Source organism: Alligator mississippiensis, chromosome 3, assembly GCF_030867095.1.
Source record: "Alligator mississippiensis isolate rAllMis1 chromosome 3, rAllMis1, whole genome shotgun sequence".
Taxonomy (NCBI): domain Eukaryota; kingdom Metazoa; phylum Chordata; order Crocodylia; family Alligatoridae; genus Alligator; species Alligator mississippiensis.
Genome location: NC_081826.1, coordinates 90846327 through 90869954, shown reverse-complemented (window position 1 = coordinate 90869954; position 23628 = coordinate 90846327). Strand labels below are relative to the sequence as shown.

At 39.6% G+C, this 23628-nt stretch overlaps 1 protein-coding gene across 3 annotated transcripts in view; it reads left to right on the top strand.

Annotated features, from left to right (window-relative positions):
* MYOM1 (myomesin 1) overlaps positions 1-23628 on the top strand; it is a 111758-nt gene that overhangs the window by 70614 nt on the left and 17516 nt on the right. For all 3 annotated transcript variants that reach the window (XM_019490496.2, XM_006269518.4, XM_014606704.3), the window contains 15 exons: positions 4570-4726; positions 6172-6278; positions 6437-6481; positions 10337-10473; positions 11442-11586; positions 13234-13293; positions 13534-13601; positions 15677-15790; positions 16409-16496; positions 17253-17291; positions 17385-17490; positions 19431-19594; positions 20796-20832; positions 21131-21153; positions 23154-23209. In XM_019490496.2, coding sequence (XP_019346041.2) covers positions 4570-4726; positions 6172-6278; positions 6437-6481; positions 10337-10473; positions 11442-11586; positions 13234-13293; positions 13534-13601; positions 15677-15790; positions 16409-16496; positions 17253-17291; positions 17385-17490; positions 19431-19594; positions 20796-20832; positions 21131-21153; positions 23154-23209 — 1346 coding nt within the window. The remainder of the gene's footprint in view (positions 1-4569; positions 4727-6171; positions 6279-6436; positions 6482-10336; positions 10474-11441; positions 11587-13233; positions 13294-13533; positions 13602-15676; positions 15791-16408; positions 16497-17252; positions 17292-17384; positions 17491-19430; positions 19595-20795; positions 20833-21130; positions 21154-23153; positions 23210-23628) is intronic.

The window sequence follows — 23628 nt, the reverse complement described above, 5'->3', positions numbered from 1 at the left end:
AAGATAATACATAAAACTGATGAAAACACTGAAATTAAATAAGTCTGGACACAAAGGCTGTATTTTATATTGGAACATTTAAAAGCAAAATGGGTGATTAAATTATGAAAAATTTCCTTAAATATCTTTCAAACAATCTATTTAATAATCACTTAATATAAATACACAGACAGTGTCCAGACAAGTGCAGCCATGAGGTATGTGGTGCTGCAGACCCATCTGGGACACCACATACCACACATTTAGGTGTTTCCTGTGCTGCTACCTTGCAGTATGGTGCTGGGGGGGGGGGGGGGGGGGTTACCCCTGGAGCATCTCCAGGGGTCAAAAAACCCACACAGAAAAAGGTGGGGTGACACATAGGGGGACAGCATGCACTGCCTAAAATTGGAGCCTGGCCAGCCAGAGCCACACTCCAGCTGCCATCCAGGCTCCAAGCTGCAGAAGCGATATGGCTGCAGCTTCCCTGGCCCCCAGGACCCCAGGTAAAGCTGTTGGGGCTAGCAACTGTGTTGGCCCCAGCCTCCCCTACCCAACCTGAGGTAACCTGCTGCATGCCAGAGCACGCATGGCATGTGCATTCCCCTGGACAACTGGTGGCACAAGGTGTCCCTCTGCTTGTTGTCCCTGGTATTTTTCTAATGAGCATTGCTGTTATTCAGATCTTAGATGGATACAAAATATTATGTTGGTCAGTTGGGCCTTTTTATGGCTAGACAACCACTCCTATGCAAAGCACCCTTGATTTTAAAGAGTTGTCTGTGCTTTTCTGAACGCGGCCATACAAAGCCCAGTATTATGAGCTCTTGATTTACTAGGACTTTTGCCACATTCTGCAGTTGGAACTGATAACTGTTTCTACACAAAGAAAGGCAAGCCTCATGAAAAAGAGAGTCAGATGAACACTTAGTTCCAAAACTTTGTTTGTATTAATTTCTTTCCCTTGAGAATTAATGTTTAGTCTTCAGACTGATAACACATTTGCCTTGCATTAAAAAGCCCTGGACATATTGAACAGACAAGCATAGATAATTACATTAATTGGGAACTGGGGATGCTTTTTTACAAAAAGCAAGGAGATTTAACTTCAGCAACATTTCTGAAAGCTACAATAGGGGAAGCTTATGGAGTCATAAGGCCAAATCAGCATAACATTTGGCCTGCAGACCACACATCTTGGTGAAGAGGAACTGCAAAGCAGAACTGTGGCTGTTTCTCATGTTGCACTCTTTTTCAGGGACACAGGTTGCAGCCAAAACATCAGTTCCAAGTCCAGAGATTTGGAGAGTCAGGCATCTGCCCATTAAAATTCTCAGGATAGTTGAGGTTTTATACTGAGCTTAATGACCCATATTTCTAGTTCAGATCTGCAGATGTGGAAACAGGCAACTCTTCTTAAAAATGAGTTTAAGAAAAGACTGATTAAACAATTCCCTCAGAAAGCATTTCTGGGCCAAGCTTTTATCTTTCTCAGTAATAATTGTGCCATTCTTAAAACTCTCCACTTTTTAGGAAAGATATTTTTCTAATGAGCATTGCTGTTATTCAGATCTTAGATGGATACAAAATATTATGTTGGTCAGTTGGGCCTTTTTATGGCTAGACAACCACTCCTATGCAAAGCACCCTTGATTTTAAAGCGTTCTTCTTGGACTTAAAGAACTGCCCATTGGAATTAGATTGCAGGATCAGGGTCTTAAACCTCACTTAAATATTGGGGATTGTCCTTGTGTGGCTTTCAAAGGGGAGCCCGTGTATAGTGCTATTCGACTCTGTTATCCTCAACTGTAAAAACAATAATTTGAGGGCTGTTGCAGCTACCAATAACTTAGTTTTAGAGCAGGCTGCTCCAAGTTACATGAACAGCTGAAATGATCCCCAACCAATGAATTAAGAGCACTTTTAGAAATCATGGAGCTGCATTTGCCCATTCTCTTTGCCATGGCTTCTAGCTCTGCAGGGAGCACAGCTCTTCCAGACCCAAGAACAGAGCTACTAGCCTCAGTACATTTCTGCTGTTTCAGACTAATCACAGAGCCTGTTAGCCACCACAGTCATTGCAGCTGATCAATGAGCAATTCCAGCTTTAGAGGAAGATCTTTGGCAGTGAGTTCAGAAAGTTTTAAATCCAAACTGCAGAAATTAATGAAACTGTCCCATTCAACCATTCTCTTCTAATTGGCCAAATCTGAAATGATGGCAGTAACTTTGATGTTTCCAAGCTGTCCATCTTATCTTAATGTTCTCTCTTTCCTTTCATTGTAATGAAACCCTCAGCAGAATTGAGGATATTTAATAGGTGATATAATATCCTTTAATATAATCCAAGTATTTTTTCCTATGGCAAATCTTCAATGAGATACAAAACAACATGTTAAAATTGCCATGCTATCAGGAAAAGGAATTTGTCTGGTATTGTTTTATCTACCTCTCTGGTTCCTTTTTGAAGGCTTGATGAATACCTCTGGTAGATAAAACTAATAATATAAAAACATACTTTGGTTTTCTAATGGCCTAATTAAGAATTGAAGGTAGAGGTAAATCATCAGCAAAATAAAATAAAAACAGAGAACTCGCAGAAAATATAGCAGAACTTAATTGCATATGCACCACTACTCAAGATAAATGCCAAATATTGTCATCATATTATGAACATTTTAAAAGTAAGTAAAAAGTATATTTATCCTGGTTGGCCATTATGGCTGTCTTTGTCATATATTATCTACGCTGTCATCAAAAGATTCACGTACAAACAATCTACAGTGGAAACAAATGCTAATGACATGTCAAAAAGTGGATTTCCACATAATGGATTATTTGAAAAACGTAAAAACATGCTGCTGCCCAGTGACAGATTTGTAGAGCTGAGACTTCACTTACAGTTCACTAGTATTAAACTTGTATCTTTGAACCGTGAAGAGCATTATCAGAAGGGCTAGAGAATACATTCACAGATTCATAGACATTAAGTGCTAGAATGATAATAGTGGTGTAAGAAAAATATGAATTTCACCTTTCATTAAATATTAAAGGGAAGTTACAGACGATAAGAAGGCTACATGTTCACAAATACATTTATTATAAGGAGCATGCTGCTGTCCCCAGTGCTGGAGAAGCCATGCAAGGTGCTGCAGGCTGATGAAACACAGAATTTAAGAAAAGTGCTGAAAATAAGGCATTTACTATAACTGTTTAGAATTCTGCAAGTGTTTTGTGATTGAGGCCCTTTTCTCAATAAGATATAACTGTTTAGGGTAAAAGGATGTCATTAACATTCTAGGCACACCAAGGCTTTCCTAACTGGATATTGTGACATCAGCGTCTTTTTTAAAAATTACAGTCAAGTTCAGTGCTGTGCCAAAAAAAGAAGTTGGATATTTTCCAACTCCTCCTGAATGCAAACCACTTTCAAGACATTCCAGGCAAGCTGTTGGAGTAAAAGTTAACTTCATGTTCAAGAGTGGGTCAGAGCTATCTCTGCACTCATACACAAAATGGAGCCCTCTTATTTGTACAAGGATACAAAAGGGGTAGATTCTAAGTATATTCTAGTTCTGGACCTTTTATTTTCCATTTGGTACCCTCCTGGAGTGTGCTGGATGATCTTGCCCTTACCAAGTAACAAGTGACAAGACAGTAGTCAGGACTAGGTCTTAGTTTGAATCAAAGGGTGCATCTACGTGTTGCCCTACAGTGACATTGCAACATGCTACATTACCATATGGTGCGCTATGGTGACATAACAATCGTGTCTACACATGATTGCCAGCTACACTGCCATGGCAGTGCACTTCCCAGGTATGATGTGCCACCATGGTGATGCAGCAGTGAAATTTAACTGTGCACCACATGCACAGTGCAGTAACCACCCATACTGCACCATGCTTTAGTACCTCTAAAAGGAAGTACTGAAGCACAGCGCCTTAGCAACATCACTGTATGGTGATGTGTAGATGCACCTGAAGTGTTGCACTTAGCAACCAATCACAAATACATACACACTCTACTAGTGGACATGGAATGCATTTCACAGGCTGTTGCAGATCAACATACTGTAAGTTTAATCCAACCTGTATGTGTGAATGAGCTCAGAACTGTGAATAGTAGTTCAGTTGTACAAGTGAGTGTTGCAGTGTTTCAATTCACCTATTTCCAAAGTATGCACTTTTGCATTTGGCATTTTATTAGGTTTTTTATTAGCAAATTAAAAATTTGCCCTGCCTAAAGAAAGCTATAGATGCACCTTACCTTGGAAAGTATTGCCTTTACAATATTTCAACATCCTGTGCATTTTAATGTACTTGCATTTGCTCATTTTCATTCTCTCTGCTGCATTACATTTTTTCTATGAGTCTTTTTTTAAAGCTTCTTTTAACTCAGGGCTCCATGTTGCAAGTTTCAGATATGTACAATCCTTTTCCAAGTGCATGTAGCCACATTGATCTATGAACCCTCTTTAATCATTATTTTATTAACCTTCTTTGAGTTCACTCTTTGAATGAAAACCATCCAATCTTTATGCTTCTTTGTATGAAAAAGAAGTAGAATTGCCTTGTGTTGATCTTCTAGGAACTAAAGAAGTGGTGGCGGAAGTAGATGATAATGGAGTCATTTCCCTCAACTTTGAATGTGATCAGATGTCTCCAGACTCTAAGTTCATCTGGTCCAAGAATTATGAACCAATTGAAGATGACTCTCGATTAGACGTTGACACTAAGGGTGGAAAGTAAGAAACCTTGATAATAGCAATTCTATGATGATTAGCAGCTCTAGAAACTGAAATCCATCTTATCTGATCAAGGGTGGATTCAAGGAGATTCAGTGGTGCAGTTCCACCCCACTTTTGTTACTGTTTTGCTGCTGAGAGCTCTGGTGTCACCTTCTAAACATGTACACAGTGAGTTTTCCACTGCCAACACACCCTGTTTTTTTCCATCCTGGATCCACTACTGTATTGGATGCAGATCCAATACCACATCCAATGTGGTATTAGATATGGATACCAAGATTATCCATGCCTGAAGGTAAGATTGTTACCATGCTGTCTTCATGGGAGTCTACTTTCAGACTATTCAGAAATTGCAGCAAAAATGAAATGATGCAGCCTGATTACTTAAATAGTGTTTTACATAGAAAGGACATTATACATGTGCTCTGTAACCTAACCTAACTACCACATAGTTTTCAAGTGTTATTGAAGATTTTTCTTAATCTATGAAGCTATAAATTTTCTATGCCTTCAATGCTCAGGCTCTTTCACCATGTAACACTGCAAATGTCTCAGTCCCCTGAAGTACTGCAGCAAACACCTTAGCCTGATCACAAGGGACTGGTCCTCCAAGATTTTTTCAGTGAATAATGGAACATTTTGTTCCACCAGACTCCAGATTTGGTGACTTTCAGGTTGCTCTACAAAATTAATGTATTTCCCCAGACTTTTATTTGGGGGGAGGAAACTGTAAATACATGTTTACAAACTAACATGGATGTGGGGGGGTCCTGATTATTATAGAGCCTCAAAACAATTTGGTATCTCCCCTCCCTGGTAGATAACAACCTGCTATGTTCCTTGATCCCTCCCATAAAAAACTAGGTCCAGGAAGAATTTCTCCCTGGATAGGTGCCTGTTATGTAGTATAAGATATGTCTGCAGTCCTATGACTGCAGCTTGTGTAGACATACCCATGCCACCTTTAAGCGTGCTAGGTTGTGAACTTGTAACAGGGTAGCCACAGTAGAATGGAGCTCAACACAGGCTAATTGCCTGACTATTTTTCCAGCTCTCAGGGTGGATTTTCCATCCAGCTCCATACTACATGAACTCTCTAATTTAAATCTAATTTGGGTATATCCACAAACAAAGCAGCAAACACACTTCAGTTGCATGTCAACGCTTCCTAGCCATCTTTACTCCTATATGCTTTGCTCTTGGAAGTTGCCCATTTTGTCTCTTTACTAATCAGAGGTAAACTATTCATATCCTTCTTATTCTAGATGCATAGTTGACAGAGGGGAGGGGACTTTACAGATTTAGCAGATACAGATTTTTCATTGACCATGCACCTCTATTCTCTTGCTCAGCTAGAGGTATAGCAGACATATGGATTTGTTAGGGACAGAAAGGTCAGTTCAGACACAGTTCTGCTTTTAATTAATGTTTTTTATCTGAAGGTCGAAAGCTGTCTTTAAAGATCTTGGAGAAAATGATTTGGGCATTTATTCTTGTATTGTCACGGACACTGATGGAGTTTCATCAAGCTACACAATGGATGAGGAAGGTAAGAACAAAACCCACTTCTTTTTGCATAGCTGCTTCATTTTTCACATCTTATTTTTTTCTTCTGCAGTACATGAAAATGTAGAAAAATCTGCTCATTAAAGGCTGTGAAATAGATGTTCATATATTTACATATCATATCTTTTTAAATTTTTGCAGAAATGAAGAGGCTACTTGCACTCAGCCATGAACACAAATTCCCAAGTATGTATTATGAGCATGTTCATAGGGGAAAGGTTTGTATGCATGTATATTACAAAGTTTCTGCCAGGGGAGCTGCACCACTAATTTCATAAGGAAGTTTGTGTGTGTGAAGGTTGGTTCCTTCTAATAAGTCTTTCTGGTCCTATCACTACATTAATAGTGCACATTTAGAATGCTCTAAGTTATGTTTTATAGTACAGTCCATGTATTGGCTGTGTTGAAAACATCCCATTGGCTGTTTCTTTTAGAGACTGGTGTTATTGTTGACAACACGACTATTCTTCTTCATACATGGGCTCTTACCTTGGAGGATGCATTTGGGTCGCAGTCTCTGTTTATCCAGCAATAGCCTGGTGTAGCCTGGTGTCGTTTTTTCAGTGAATCATGGTAGTGTAACTGGAGTACACAGTGCTGAATCCTGTTTCATATAGCCAGGCCATATCTGGTTGTTTGTACCTCTGGTGCATATCAAAACATAGACTATTCCTTTAATCTGAACTGAAATTTTTGACCAAGCTTTGATCATCTGCCTCCGTTGTCAGAATCTCCACTCTTCTAGCCTACTTGAGACCCTCACTGCACCTCTCCAGTCCTTCCAAAACCTGGACATGACCATCACTCCAGCCATCTCATTCTGAATCCTCCCACTGATTCTTTTAAAAACTCCACTCCTGTCCAACAGCCAACTTTCACTTTCATGTGTCATCCACTGACGCAGTTTTGCCACCCTGATGCCACTTCAGTGTCCCACTTGTTTGCTTCTTCCTCAACTACCTGCTTTCTGGCCTAATCACAGTTCCACGCCCACAATTTTGTAATTCCACAATGTTATTGCTATTGTTATTTGTCCTTCCTCACCTTTCCCCTCACTGCTAGTTAGTTGTTCCTTCCTACCTCTGGTATCATGTCCAACATTAGACAGTGTAATGTCTTCAGGGTGGAGCCCATGCCTTTGCTTTTGCATAACTATTGCATCCTTTTGGATAGCAGCAGACTTCTAGACACTGTAAAAACATAAATAACAACAATAAGATAAAATATACTAGCAGATGCCTAAGAGGACAGAATAAAAGTAATGAGATCCAGTGGGTATGTAGGGGGCTTCAGTCTCAACTCCTGACAATCTTTGACAAGCAGTAACAAAATTCATTCTGTACATGAATATTAATTTCCAGAACTTACACATTAAGCTTAAATACTTGCATGTTCACTCGCTTGAACTTCTGAACAGTGCTTAACTTGAACAGATTGTAATTCATGTTCAAATACAACAACAGCTGGCAAGTTTATTGGCAAATGGGTTGCCTGAGCAATCCAGTCTTACTGAACTCAGACAAGCATGAATAGTAGCCATGTAGGGACTCAGAGAAGGATGGGAAAGCCCTGCTTTTCAACTTTGGAACTGCCAAAGGAGGTTTAATCAAAAGCCTGTGATACTTTGGATCCTATACAAAATAGGAAGGAAGGCTGAAATACCCTGGTGTTGCTGCCAGTCAGTGCCTCATAATACAGAGATTATAAATAAGCTTTTTTGTTGGGAAAAACAAGTGCTCAGTCATGTTACTCAGATTCCTGTAGATTGGGGAGTGAATTCTCTTCACAAGAGAAAAAGCTTTTAGCTCATTGTAGTCTTCTGTGAGGCTTTTCCCCCCGTTTCCATTTTAGGCTAAGATATTCATAGTTAATTACATACAAATCAAGTGAAGAGTGTAAAACTGCCACAGAGCTGACAGTAAGACAAAAGCAGCACAGCCTAATTTCTTCTTTTACACCCACTTCCTGCTGCAAACACTGGTACATGTGACATTTCATTCCTTTGTTTTTAAAGATTATGCATGATCCTAGATTCCCTTCATTTCTCATAAACTGAGCAGTGAAGCAAGTAAGGAAGCTTTTAACAGCACCATTGTACTAATATGCAGAAGTTAAACAGAGAGGAAAGTGTCACTTTAATGCTAGATCCCATTTCCCCCCACCCCTAATGACTCTTTCTGCCATCTTCCCTGTAGCAGCTATTGCTTCCTTTTTTCCTTATGACTGTTCCCCATTTCCCCGCATACCAGATGTCTTAAGATTAGTAAGATTGAAAGAGGGTTCCCTGCTACTCAGGCAGTAAAAGTTTGTGTGTGCACATGATTTATGAGAGAAGTAGAAGCCTCATATGCAGAGTGTAGCCTCTACATGTTCGTCATGGCCATATACAGACTGGGAGGCAGCTATTTCTATGTATATTGCCTGCTTTGGAAGGTGCATTTGCTCTGGGAAGTGCAAGCAAGTGGAGAGCTTTAAAGGAACCATATGCCACTGTTCGACAACGTAAGATTAGGCTGAGAGTGCAACATAAGGATGCTCAACCCCCAGCCCCTGGGCCAGATCCAGCCCCTGGTGCCATGTTATCTGGCCTGCCGGGCTCTCCACAGACCCCTGGGGAGCCCAACAGGTTGTGGCCCTGTGTACTAGATTGGATGCTCAAAGCAGCACAGGGTCTGATCCCAGCCCACAGGATCTGATGGAGAATGTACAGGGCCCTGGGGCCCCAATTGTGGCCTATGGACTGTGCAGAGGCAGTGTGGGGACTCACCGCCCTGATCCTGGCATGCAGGACCAGTCAGAGGCAGCACAGGGTCTTGTAGCCCTGATCCTGGCACATGGGAGCAAGCAGAAGTGGCACAGGGCCTTGGAGCCCTGATCTTGGTACATGGGACCAAGCAGAAGTGGCACATGGCTCTGGGGCCCCAATTTTGGCACACAGGACTAGGCCAAGGTAATGCAGGAGGCCTTGATCCTGGTATGCAGGACTGAGCAGTGAAGCTCTGGGATAGTGTTATACCTTAATTTTACTATATGAGAGAAGATGAATAAGTAATAATGTACTAATTCAGGTTGCCAATCTGGCAGGTTCTTATATTTTGGGGGAAACTACTATTTAAAAAATATGTATATATGCACAAGATACCTGTAGGAGGGCAAGGGATTTTTCACATAGTTTACAAAGCTCTATGAGTTTGATTATGTTTAAACTCTGGGTGGGAGCTTAAGTCGCACAATATATGACCAGGTTCAAGTGACCATCTGATTTAAGTAAACTAAAGTCCAAGGAAGATTTAAAATGAAATATGTTAAACGTTTTGAACTTGTTAGTACTGGAAAAAACTAAAAGTATGACTACAGTTATTATAGGATAAGTGACCACAACACAATTCAGTAGAGTCTGGCCCATTCAATGCAATGGATTTGGCCCTTGTCAGTGACTTCAATTTTGTTTTTGGAAAAATGTGTGAGCCACTGAGATTTATGGCACAATATGACATACAGCATAAATTTTGGGAATGAAGGACTTCACATGCAGGGGTTCACAGTGCTTAAAAAAACTTCCTAGCTTAGAGTGTACCTGTTTGTTTTTTAATTGCCCTTCAGGACAAGACCTTGCATGCTGTTTTGTCTGCTGAGTCACTCCACTCCCTTAAAGTCTAATTACAGAGTGAATCATTAAGTGTGGTTCTGTGTCATGGAAAGTCCATCATGCCGCAGAGATATTTTCAGTTTACTGTTTGGCTTTGAGCTTGAATGGAGTTAAATATAACTTTATGGCAATTAAATATAACTTAAATGAATCCTGAATATTTCCAGGTGTATGCAGATCTGGCAATGGTGAATAATAGAGGGATTAATACTAATTTATTATTTGTATGAACAAAAAAAAAAGGATTTCAACACAAGTGCGCAATTAATATTACTGGTAGTTAATGCATACATTCACTGCACATTTGTGGAAGAAATGGTATTTGAATATGACAAAGAAAAATTGTGAAACACAGACAAGAGCATGTCTAACCCTTTCTTTCCTTTTTGTAGCTATCCCACTTACGTCTGAGTTGGCAGTTGAAATTATGGAGAAAGGACAAGTGAGATTCTGGTTGCAGGCTGAAAAGTTGTCTGGCAATGCAAAGGTCAACTTTGTATTTAACGACAAAGAAATTTTTAATGGAGAGGTAAGACTTGTAGTTGCTTATGGTTTTCTGATTTTTATAAACAATGAATATTAATATGCCAATTAAGTGTTTTGAACACAGTCAAAACATACTTCTTTAATACTTTTTCATGGAGATCATAAGTAACAGAAAACACCAGTGTGGAAATTAGGGACAAATTCTGAGCTGCAGCTGAGTTCTGCTGAATGAAGACAAGGAGGGTGGGCTCAAAGCATTTTTAGGTCACCTTCATGGGTACCCAGAGCTAGTAGTAGCTGAAGACCATTTCAGACCTCAGAAGAAGCAGTTTCAAGGGTTGCTGTAACTTGCAACTGCCTGTCATGGCCTTATATAAACTTTTACGGTAGCCCAGAATCCCAGTTTCAAACCATACCTTCTTTTCCCTCATCCGGGCCACCAGCTAGGGACTGTAAGACTAGGTCTGTTATTTCTATACTTTGTGGGGAAGCTTCTTATGTTAAGGGGGATTTCCAGGCAACCATTTCCTCCGAGTTTACAGCCATAAAATTCTACTGAAAAGGGGCTGCATGTAGCCCAAGACTGGGACCTGTATGCAAGTTTCCATTAATAATAGGCAAGGAAGTTGTATGATATGTATAGAATTCCATTGCTTTTATCCTATTCTATATCAGCAGAGTATTCTATGCTGATGAGATCCACAATTATCTTTGGTTCAAGAATCAGTAGTGTTTGGCAGAAATTAAAATATATTTTTAAAAATCCTGTCTAATGAAACGGGATGTGATGCTTAGACTCTAACAGGAATAATATTGTTCTAATATTAATAAATAAGTTTTGACTGTAGATCTGTTTGTTTGGTTGTATAATCAGACTGTGTTAATCACAGTGAGCAAATGAAGAAAATGAGGAATTTTATATAACTTATACCATTGAGTATTGGCTCGATAGTGATGGGGGGGCAGTTCTGAAGACAGTCATTATTCTTACTTTTCTTTTTGTTTCTAAAGAAATATAAAATGAATGTAGATCAGAAGACTGGTCTGGTTGAAATGATCATGGAAAAACTTGATGCCAAGGATGAAGGGACCTATACCTTCCAACTTCAAGATGGAAAAGCAACCAACCAATCCAGCCTTGTGCTAATTGGTGATGGTAAGCTCATTTGTAGCTTTGCTTTTATGAAAGAGGGCTGAACTAAGCAGCCATTGACTCTTGAGTCTTGATCTGTGCTCTTATGGATGATCTGTGTTTTCCTATGGATGAATTTTTCCTTTGCACAAGTCATTTTTTAGTCTCCTCAACTGTATATTGGGATAAGAACACTTAATAGAGCATATCAAATTTCAATTTTTTTGATAAAAAGGAAAATATTCCACAAAAACATTAGAAAAAAACGTTCCAAGATTTTGGCCATCAGATATACATATCTGCCTCTCACAGGCACTGTATGAATGAAGTAATATTTGCAAAGTGCTTGAAATATGACAACTGCTATGCAAGAGTTAAATATTACTACCTACAATAGCTCTATCACTTAGAATCATAGAATCATAGAAGTAGGGTCGGAAGGGACCTTGTAGATCTTCAAGTCCGACCCCCTGCCTGGGCAGGAGGAAAAACTGAGCTCAATTGACCCTAGTCAGGTAGGCATCAAGCCGCTTCTTAAAGATCCCCAGGGTAGGAGCCAGCACGACTTCCCTTGGAAGTTGGTTCCAGATCCTAGCCACCCTAACTGTGAAGTAGTTCCTACGGATGTCTAATCTAAACCTACTCTCCAACAACTTGTGGCCATTATTCCTTGTTATCTCGGTGGGTGCTAGGGGAAACAAGGTCTCCCCCAAACCCTTCTGGTCCCCCCTAGTGAGTTTATAGACCAGGTCCCCCCTCTTCTCTTGTGAAGGTTGAACAGGTTCAGGTCCCGTAGCCTCTCATTGTAGGGTCTGCCCTGCTGTCCCCGGATCATGCGGGTGGCCCTCCTCTGGACCCTCTCAATGTTGTCCACATCCCTCTTGAAGTGGGGTGCCCAGAACTGGACACAGTACTCCAGCTGCAGCCTGACCAGTGTTGCGTAGAGGGGGAGGATCACCTCCTTGGCCCTACTCAAGATGCACCTGTGGATGCACAATAAGGTCCGGTTAGCCCTGCCGACCGTGACCTCGCATTGTCGGCCCATGTTCATCTTGGAGTCAATGATGACTCCAAGATCCCTTTCTGCCTCCGTGCTCTCAAGAAGGGAGTTACCCATCTTATAAGTGTGCTGCTGGTTACTACTGCCCAAGTGTAGTAGTAACTTCTTCCAGTTTGCTTTCCTTGCTTTTCTATTTACACTGAAAATGATCCACAATGCTATGGTGATGCATATTGGAAGTAGTTGGGACTGTTCTCATATTTCAGGTTAGCTGTTCAAATATACTAGCAGCTGTCTATATTTCAAATGCTTATTTATTTGGCTGCCATTCTTAATTTCCTGCCTTTGAGGATCAAATGTGATTGTCTGACTAAGGCTAATACTTCATCAAAATTGTTTGACACATGCAAAAGATTTGATGACTATCAGCAGTTAGTAGAACTTAGTTCCCTATACTAACACCATGAAAGTGGATATGGTTAAATGTTGAGATATGTAATATTGAAGACCCAAGATGCATTTCTGGCCCTTTTGAAGTCAATAGCAAAACTCTGTGACCGCCGCAGGGACAGGATTTTACCCTTCCAATACCATAATATTCAGTTACCTGAATACAATGAAATGTTATGTTTGAGAAGTTTACATTTCTCTTTATTATTTTTGATCCCTAGTTTTTAAGAAACTACAGGATGAAGCAGACTTCCAGAGGCGGGAATGGTACAGGAAACAAGGTACTGGACAGCATAGTATACGGATGTGAAAGGAATCCATATTTATATTAGCTAATTAAATATAGGAGTAGGTTTCAATATATTTTTGTAATATAAATCGCTAAATAATTGTTTGACTTGTATAGAAGAAATATGAAACGTACAATGTCAGTGTATGCTTAGCCTAAAAAAATGGTTGACCATACTTTTATATTATGATTCATTGCTGATACATATTTTTTTATATATAATTTTAAACAGGTCCCCATTTTGTTGAGTATCTGGGATGGGAAGTTACCAGTGACTGCAATGTGTTATTGAAATGTAAGGTAAGAAGCAGGCAAATTTTCAACACTTGATCAGTAATACTTAACATATGGCTCTTAGGCTAGATCTGGCTATGAAGCTTTTGTCACCTGGCTCATGGGACTCCCTATGGGTTTGAAAATTTGGCAGTGGAGGAATGGTTGTAGTGTTAATTCTGCCACTGTGCTCCCCACAGGTAAATTTCTGAAAACATGGGGAACTCTATGATCCAGATGACATGGCCCTGCATGGTGGTGAATCCCATCGACACAAGGTTGAGCTGTGTCTGTACCCCATGCATGGCATTGGGGCAGCATGTGGCTGGATCACTGCACACATGCACTAACCCTGTGCACTGACCCCACACTGGATCCAGCCTACAAATTGGCCCTGCACCACTCATCTGGCCTGTGGGGCTGGATAAGTTGAGCGCCACTGCTGTACAGCAAGCTACATAAGAGTGTACAATATACCAGGCCAGGTATGGCAAGTCATTGCACGGACATGCAGGGTAGGGAAGAGATCAAGAAAGTTCCCTTTACCTTTCTGTGCTGCTTTGAGATGGGTCTCAGTAGAAGCAAGGGCCCCTAAAACCAGAATTGGTTAGAGGAAGGGAAGCATACTGCTCTTAATCAAAGCACATTGTAGTAACAAGTATGCTTCACCTGGATATTGGATAAAGCCATGAGAGATGGAGCCTCTGGACACAATTCCTTCTAGAGCTGGTATTTTCAGGCTTTCCTTATGCAGAGATAGGCCTACCAGGTACTATTGAGCCCAAATCAGCTAGGGGAGAGTGCAGTGGTTAGGTCACCCTTATATTTCAAATCCAAATCAAGTTAGTAGTACAATATTGGATAAGGTCAGACCACTGTTTTTTGGTGAGTACAATGTCCTAGTAAAACAGCAAAGCCTTAATCCTTGTGCATGAGGGAGAAAGAAATCAGGAAGGAGAGTAAACTGCTCAGGATAGGGACTCTGTTTTTTGTATATGTGCAGTGCTTTGAACCTGTAGGCCTCTTGAAACTATTGTAATACAAACATAAACTAATAAGGGAAACCTAGGAAAGGGACTGAGAGAGTTGGAAGGGCACAGTCTCTCAGTCCCTTTCCTAGGTTCCCCTTTTTAGGGAGCCTCCAACCTTAGGTCAGACATTATAACTTGGCGGCTACCTAGGTCTGAAGAGCTGAGGGTACAAGTCTTGTGTCTAGTGCATCCATGTCTATGTTACAAGAAAATAAAAATACAAAAACAACAACAAAAATGGCACTCTCCTTGGCCGTCTGAGAAGAAAGCTCAAGGACATAATAGACAAATAGACTGAACTTTACTCTCCAGGGCTGTAAATCATTTGACTGCCAGGAAAAGGAAGCTGAAACAGGATGTGGGTTCTCTGAATGTATAAGACCTTTTTTTGGTCTCATGCCTGTTCACATATCTAAACATAGTTCGTCTAGGCCAGGGGTGTCAAACTCATCTGGCCCCAGGGCTGGATGAGTGGTGAGAGGCTGGTATGGGTACACAGGCCAGATTGGGCTCATGGGCCCCCTGTCCTCCTCAACACCTCCTCCCCAACCATGACATGACAGATCCACAATATGCAGTGGTCATTCTGGCCACTGTGGGGTCTGTGCTGCATACAATGACTAGTCCACCTGGTCTGGGACCCATGTTGCATGTGGCACCTGCAGGCACCTAGACTGGTGAGGGGGATGGGGCCAACATGCTGCACAGATCCCAGAGTGGTGGTATGCAGCATGTCCTGGTCCTTGCCTGCAAGGCCAGACCAGTATGTGTGGGTCAACTCAGACCCAGGGGCAGCACTAGGGGCAAGACAATGGCCATATGTTTGATACCTCTGCTCTAGGCTGACTCCTTGAACTCTCTCAGAATAGCTCCTACTGTATTTTCCCTCCCTGCCTGTGGATTCCTGATTTTGACCTACGCTTTTTGTTCCCTAATCTGTTAAATCCATTTTCTGAGGTGCTTGTTGTTGTGGGTTCTGTGCCATCTCAGGGAAGAGTTTAGTAGATGCAGCATTAAGTTAATTGTGTTAAAAGAAGATGATAACCCAATTGTGTTTTGCATATGCTACAGGTGGCTAACATTAAGAAGGAAACACACATCGTTTGGTACAAAGATGACAGGGAAATAATGGTGGATGAGGAACATGACTTTAAAGATGGTGTATGTACTCTTCTGATATCAGAGGTGAGTGAATGTGCATTTTCAGTGTAGAGGTCCATATTATTCAGTTGAATTCATAGATTTGATTGAATCTGATATTTCAACAGAACTACTAAAAACAAGTACTTGGATATAGGTTATAAAAAAAGCTCACTTTACATCTAGGTTTCAGCTAAAGCAAATTTCTATTTATAATCCTATGAATGCAGATATTTAGGAAATGGTGTAAAAAAGATAAAGGGCTTCCAACTTCCATGTAAGAGTCAGATAATATTACTTTGCTGTATGTTACGTGCATTTGGAAAGGGATTATTATCCCTATCTTGAAAGTTCATTCCTATCAGTCAGTGACAGGAACACTACCTTGAAGTTATTCACTGAACTAAAATTCAGGGAAGATAGGCTAAGTTCCCTGCTCTCTTCCAGGCTTCACATATTATCTTAGGCAAGCCCCTTAATCTCCTTTCTGTGTCTGAGTTCCCCAGAAGGAAAAGAGAAAAGTTAAAACAAGAACATAGCTGGAAGAATTTTGCATTCTTGTTCTTTTCAATCACCAAAAAACACCAGGACAATTGATAACAATGATCCAGTTCTTTAAAATAATAATTTTGAATGCTAATATTTACTCTTGTTACTTTACAGTTCTCCAAGAAAGATGCTGGGATTTATGAAGTCATACTGAAGGATGACAGAGGAAAGGACAGAAGCGAGCTTAAGCTGCTGGATGCAGGTCAGAACTGCATTCTGAATGGTTTACTGATGACCAGCTGGGTCATTAGTACCTTAAGGGACAGTGCTTTGATTTTTTGATAACATAGGTGAACTACTGCATCTTTTTCAGGTGTTCCTTAACAAACAGGCTGACAAAACAAAACTTATTACAGAGGCATAAGATCCTCTTGATAGGAAGGTGTCGCTTTTCAGTACAAACAGCATTCAAATTTACTTTTGTTAATTCAGTTATGCGTAATTTTCTTCAGGATAACACCACTAAGGTAACAGTGGTAGCAGCTGATATGGCTATCTGTGTTAGAAATAATTCCAGAAATATGGAAGAAAAGTATATAACTAGATCATGTTATGGACATCAGAGGTTTCCACAAAGAATTTCCAGTTACTGAACTCCTTATACTTTAAAGTCATTACTGCTACTTACTCTACCAAGTGGGGCAAAATTCATGTTCAATACATAGGTCATAGAGTGGACAAAGTTACCATTGAACACTGTCACATATAGAAAAAAAAGCATATTACTGCATTGTACAGCAGCAGGCTTCAACACAGAAGGGGTTAAATAACGTCCCAAAGCCATGGAAAAGACAAGAAAGGTAGCTGTACTGCATTTGTAACTGGTACATTTTAAAAGGTTAACTCAAGATTTCAATAGGGACTCTTTTGACAAAATACTCCAGAGCCAGTTTTATCCCATTTCTGAGTGTCTGAGTTAGAAACACTGTGTCTCAATCTCTGGATTTTGTTTCCACAGCTTTTGCAGATCTGATGAATGAAGTATGCAGAATAATTGGTAAGGATTTAATTCTTCCTTCAGATGAATGATTAATTGTGCCATGCCATGAATGGTTCTAGGGTTGTATTAAACACACATTCTTTTTTTCAGCTTTATCTGCAACAGAACTAAAAATCCAGAGCACAGAAGAGGGTATCAGATTATACTCCTTTGTTAGTCATTATGTAGAAGATCTGAGGGTGAGCTGGTCACACAAGTAAGTACATCTCAAGTAAGAGCTTGCCAGCTGTCTGTAAATTCTTTGTTTTTATACATTCAACAGAAACTCATGTGTTAAAGGCACTGGGTTCAGTTATCCTTTTATTTATGCCCATGTAATCAACTGTAGTGCTACTGAATTTGATAGCATTACACCAGTGTGAAACTGAGTAAAGAGAAGAATTAGATCCATTAATTGTAGCAGCCTGAAGGAGGAATTTGAAGATAATGTTTACTGGCCTTCCATGTGTGAAGCTGGTGCATATCACATCTAACTGGAGGTTAGGTAGTCTATCATTTGACAGTATTGCAAGGACACTAAAGGTACAGAACAAACGGGTGTGTTATAAATCTTTCAATACGTAAACTCATCTTTAAAAGACAAGCAAACTCCAAAAATGTGAAAAATGCTCCCTACACAACAGTTTATAACGTTATTACCTAAAGAAGGTATTGAAAATCTCAGTCTTTATCAATGCCTTTAAGGATTTGAATGACAAATTCCCATTAAAATGAATGGAAGCTGAGTATCCAAATCTTTTAGACAGCTCCAAGATTTCAGCCAAAATAGAGGAGCACAGGAAAAATTAGAGTAAGTAATTACAATTATTTAAAATCTATTATGAATATTATTGCTGTTCCTCTTCTGGTCATTACAAAAGAAATTAGTCATGAAAAGGAGTCTCAATCACTGATTTTTCAATAAAACTGTATGGAACTGACAGGCATAGCATGCTAATTAGATGTTCGGCCATTATAGCTATACTAACAGGCACTGGTGCTGATCAGAAAGGCAAGTCAACACTGTAAGAAATATTGAAGGTAGCGTAAGAGTGATGTTGTAACAACTTATGGTTTTCCTCAGAAGTGGCATCATCACTACTTTCAACCTCACATTGGAGGACTCTAAGTATTTTATAATGGGAAGCTAATATCACATGGTCTCACTTTGTTGCACTTTTTCATTTATAGGTATCTGTTTTGGTTTTAGAAACTAATTGGATACTAGAACAGATCGAATTAATCCAGTAAATGCCAGTAAATTTCTCCTTGACCCTGTAGTATATCCCAAGGCATTCGTTTAAGGAGAAAAGGGAAATGAGCATCTGTTTCGATACACAGTTTTCCCACTTGTCTCAGGCAATTAACTTTATAACAGGAAAGGTTGTAAATGGATGTTTTTTGTAGAAGGAATACACTGATAAATGAAGCGATTTAAAGGACCAAATTCTGACATAGTGCCAAACTGTCTTCAGGCCGGGCATATATTATTAATACAATAATAGATTTGTTGCAGGCCTGTGTCCTGACCGGTTCCAATCCTATATTTTTCCTCAGCAAGGAATAAACTATGTTGAGAAGGAAATATGTAAGTGAGGTGTATTGTGGGGTTAAATGGTGAAATACGGAGCTCCTCACCATAACCCATATGTCCTGACTTACATATAGATCTTCAGGTCTGGTTATGGAGGATGCATGACTTGATCTCTGTGAATGTTAGAAGTAAAACAGACAAATACCTTCCTCAGACACCTGGTAGCCCTCATCTTTCCTGGCATGGTATAATCCCCAGTAAGAATATGACCTCAGAAGCTTCAAATTTTTTTATTCTGGTCATATAGAACCTTAGGCACATCTACACCTGCCCCATATGGTGCAGTTGTTACTTTGCTGTCATTGAGTACTTGCTTTAGGAAGTACTAAATGATGGTGCATTAACAGCTTCTCCGTCTCAGTGGTGCATGGTTATTTTTAGCAGCTATGTCACCATAGCACTATAGTGAGGCAGCAACAAGCTATGGCGATGTAGCATCTTGCGCCACCTGGGAATCATTTCCTAAAATTCTGTATTGTAGATAGATACAATGAAGCCAAAAAGGCATTCACATTTTTTTGTAGAATAAAAATGAAGGGTTAATTTTGCTTTGTATTTTTCAGTGATGCCAAGATTAAATATACAGACAGAGTTAAGACTGGTGTCACTGGGGAGCAGATCTGGTTACAGATCAATGAGCCAACTCCACATGACAAGGGCAAATATACAATGGAGATTTTTGATGGTAAAAAGGCACACACGAAGATGGTGGATCTTTCTGGACAAGGTAAAAGAGTCACTCTATAAAAGTAATCTCTGAATCAGTGCAGGATTTGGGATAGAAGTTACATTAAGATATGTGGGTTGTTATGTGCTGCAAGATATTTTACTCTTCTGATTTAATTCTCATTATGCTTATGCTACTCCTAAGCAGCCTGCTACTGTGTATTAAGAAGATCCTGGCATACTTGTGCTCAGGTAGTGAATTACAATTTAGGCTTTAGCTTGTCTCGATGTCAGAGGACAGCTTTTCTTTTAGTCTAAATCCAGTTTCTGGTTCACATTACAAAAAAACACAATATTATTCACACTGATTGGCAGTCTAAGAAAAAAGGTGAGTAACTGAATGGGTATGTACTGAACAACACCCAGTCAAATATAAGCTACATTGAGGAGGAAGAGAAGCAGAATTTTGCTCTGCTGTTCCCGTGATAGCTCTTTTATGAAAAAAACAGAGGATCTCATTGTTCAGAATTCTCCGTGTTGGTACTTTCACCAGCACTAAGAATAGGGGGGAGCAGGTGCAGAATGTAGATTAATTCTTGGGATGGAGTTCCACTGAGAAACCTCTTGCATCTCAGGAGGAACAATGATACAGTGGCTGCTCCCAAGCTCCAATCTTTCCTTCCAGAGCTGTCTCAACCCTTGAGGCTTCATTGTGCCTGTAGGCTCTGAGCGACAGGATGATCTGACAGTAATCATTGTTGCCCCTCTCTACTGTTTTTCAGTTTCTGGGAAAATGCTTTTCTTCTCCTTAAGAGAGAAAAAATGGGGCTGGCTCCCTCAGGTCAACACCAAATATTTTGTTGTTTGACCAGTTGCATGCACTGGGTGTAAAAAGTACTTGTAAAAACAGATTTTTTTGATGTCTTGTAAGCTATAATTAATTTGAAACATTGTAGCTTTGTTCCTGATGTGGCTTTAGTTGGATACTCACAGCCTCTCTCTCCATCCCTGCATTTAAGCCTGATCTTATTTGCCTGATCTTTTATATATATATCAGCCCTTCATTTAATTATTTTAATTAAATCCCTGGTTGTTTTGTCTTACACGATACCAAAGTAAAGTTACCTGGTTGTTTTGTCTTACGTGATACCAAATTGGTTAATTTTAATCTTCAAATTATTGGCTACAACTTAAGTTATAAGTTATTGTTGTATGATGACTTGTTTATGAACATACCCTTAACATTATTTTTCTTTTTAAAGCATTTGATGAAGCCTATGCTGAATTCCAGAGGTTAAAGTAAGTATTACTTGTAACAAGTGTCATTTAACTACAATTATGGTGCTCAAGAAGAGAGAAAATATAGTAGTGTTCATTTTGTACTGATGTTAAAAAAGGCTTTGGACCAGATCTTGGTCCTAATAAGGTCAGTGGAAATGTATGACTCTATTGATAAGGAACAAGCAGGACTAGCAAGTGATGTACTGTGTAGAACATTTCTTTAACTGATTAAAAGCACTTACAAAGCTTAGCCATGCTTAGTCAACCTAAATTAACTTAAAATAAAATTGGAATTTTTTTTCCCCCTCAACTATAGGCAAGCTGCCATTGCAGAGAAAAGTAAGTGGACTGTCTTTTACAGTAATCTCCATAAATTGTTTATGATTTTTTCCTTAGCACTGTGAATTGAAACTGTGTGTGTGGCAGACAGGCGGACAGAATTAGTTTATCCTAATACCAGAGAAAAATGGCTTTTTTTCCATGACTGGCATGATAATATTTAACTAGTCCCAATATTATTATAAATAAGTTGACTTTTGCAGCTTTTGCTTCTGTTTTTATTGCTAGATTAACTTCAGGTTGAAATTTCTTTGCCTTCTCTAAGCAAAAGCAACTTTGATATGAAGGAAGGAAATTGTTCAATTGCTGTTGAATTATCCCATGTGGTAAATGTTTTCACATCACATACAGTAATATGAAATATGTATAATGGGCCAAAGTCACTGCCTCTCTGAAAGTAACATTTTGAATTTCTTGACATATATACATTAAAAAACCATAATCTTAATTAGGAAAAACATATTTAATAATTAATTCCATGAATAAAGCCATTATACATTGACTACAAGGACTAAGCTCTCTAGGCATCCTGTCCTATATAAAGATGTATGGAGTACAATGGATGAATGAAACATTTTAGAGGGGCATAGGTGGTAGCCATGTTGATCTAAGGCAGGGGCAGGCAATTATTTTGGGTAGAGGGTGGCTTACTGAGTTTTGGCAAACCATCGAGGGCCGCATGACAGGCAGCCCAGGGCAGATAAATATTAATTTTCTAAAATTTTTAGGGGCCCCGTGGGCTGGATAGAATGGCCTGGCAGGCCGCATCCGGACCCCGTGCTACATTTTACCCACCCCTGGTCTAAAGACATAGGCAAACAAGGTTCTTTGGGTAAATCTGATATCTTTTATTAGACCAGCTAAATAGTTGTAAACATTTTTCTTAACAAACTTTCGGGTTTAAAGCTTTCTTAGCAAGCTTTTGGGTTTTGAAACATTTTAGCAAATTCTCCCCACTTCCTGCATCTTTCTGATCTGCAAAGAAATGATGCAGGCAGGGATAGAATCTGAAAAGACAGTGAAGTATAATAAATATGTTGTGATCTGGGCCCCTAACCCTACCTTCCCACCTCCTGCAGGTTCATAGGAAATTAGCAGTCCCCACCACTGCCACCACCACCCACAGCCAATGTGATGACCAGTAATCATACTGAGCATTGAGTGGTCTTTTCAAGCTGTACTCTAATTCTGACTTTAGTTGGATGTGGGGAGTAGGGAGGGAGCATATCACATATTAGAGTTTGGCCTAAGCCCTGCACCTGCCAACTCTTTTTCAAAAGATTATTTTTGACAGAGTCCATATTTTACAGAGTGGTGAACAACAACTAAGCTAAAGGGGAAAGCATCATGTGTTGCTACAAGATCAAGAGCTGCAACTATCACAACTTTACTCCACTTCCTAGAATAGCTGTAGCAAACAACTGTATGCACTGGGCATGATTTTAGCTGTATGGGATTGCAGTAGGGTTTTGAAACTAAAAATAAATCAGGCTAGATTCTGATCTCATTTACACCTGTATAAATCCAAAGAAACTCCAATGAAGTCAATGTAATTATTCCAGACAGCGTAATTGAAATCAGAATCTGTCTTTGTATTTAGATCAGAGACTTAATATCCACTTCAGAGTCTTTTCTACAGGCTTTAACTCATCTCTTTTAAAAACACAGAATTGCTCTGGAAATTTAAAAAAATTGAGCCAAACACTTTTACATTGTTTGTATACCCAGCATTCATACTGAACTCATCAGAAGTAACAGCAAGCAAAAGCCTATGCTTCAATTTTACTGAGTAGGTGACAGATATTAACATGTGGCTTTTGCAGAAGATTTGCCATTTTACAACTGGTGTGCTAGGAATACTGAATACCTTTCATCATTTGCATGTGCCAGGGACAACTTGTACAAAAACAAGATAAAAGGAAAGTGCTGGAGGGGAAACAAAATCTGGGACAGAGTTGATTGTGTAGACATTAAAGGAAACTGTATTTGTGTATTTTCAGATCGTGCCCGGGTACTTGGAGGTTTGCCCGATGTTGTCACCATCCAGGAGGGCAAGGTACAGTAAATTAACTGAAGCTTTACATAGCAGCTAACCAACTTTGCTACCTTTTAAAGAAAGATTCCATGTTAAAGTTTCATCTAAAATATCTGTTGTATTATTTATTAAATTTCAGTCTTTTGTACTTATGGGGTTACTTTGGATTTATATTCATATAGCACAGTTTGGGCCAAAGACTGCTCACTGGAGAAATAGGGTCCATGTAGGGAATGCTGCTGTAGTAGTTCTTGGTAATGACTCACACTACCCAAGAAACCTGTTCATGTCTAATAATCATTTACCAGCACTGCATTCCTGGTTTTTATCAGCTCTCCACTGGATTCCATCAAGTCCTAATGAAATCAATTTTACCAAAAAAAAACACAGCCTGATTAGGTGCATGGTCTGGTTCACAGTTGTCTTTCCTGCTGAAGGAA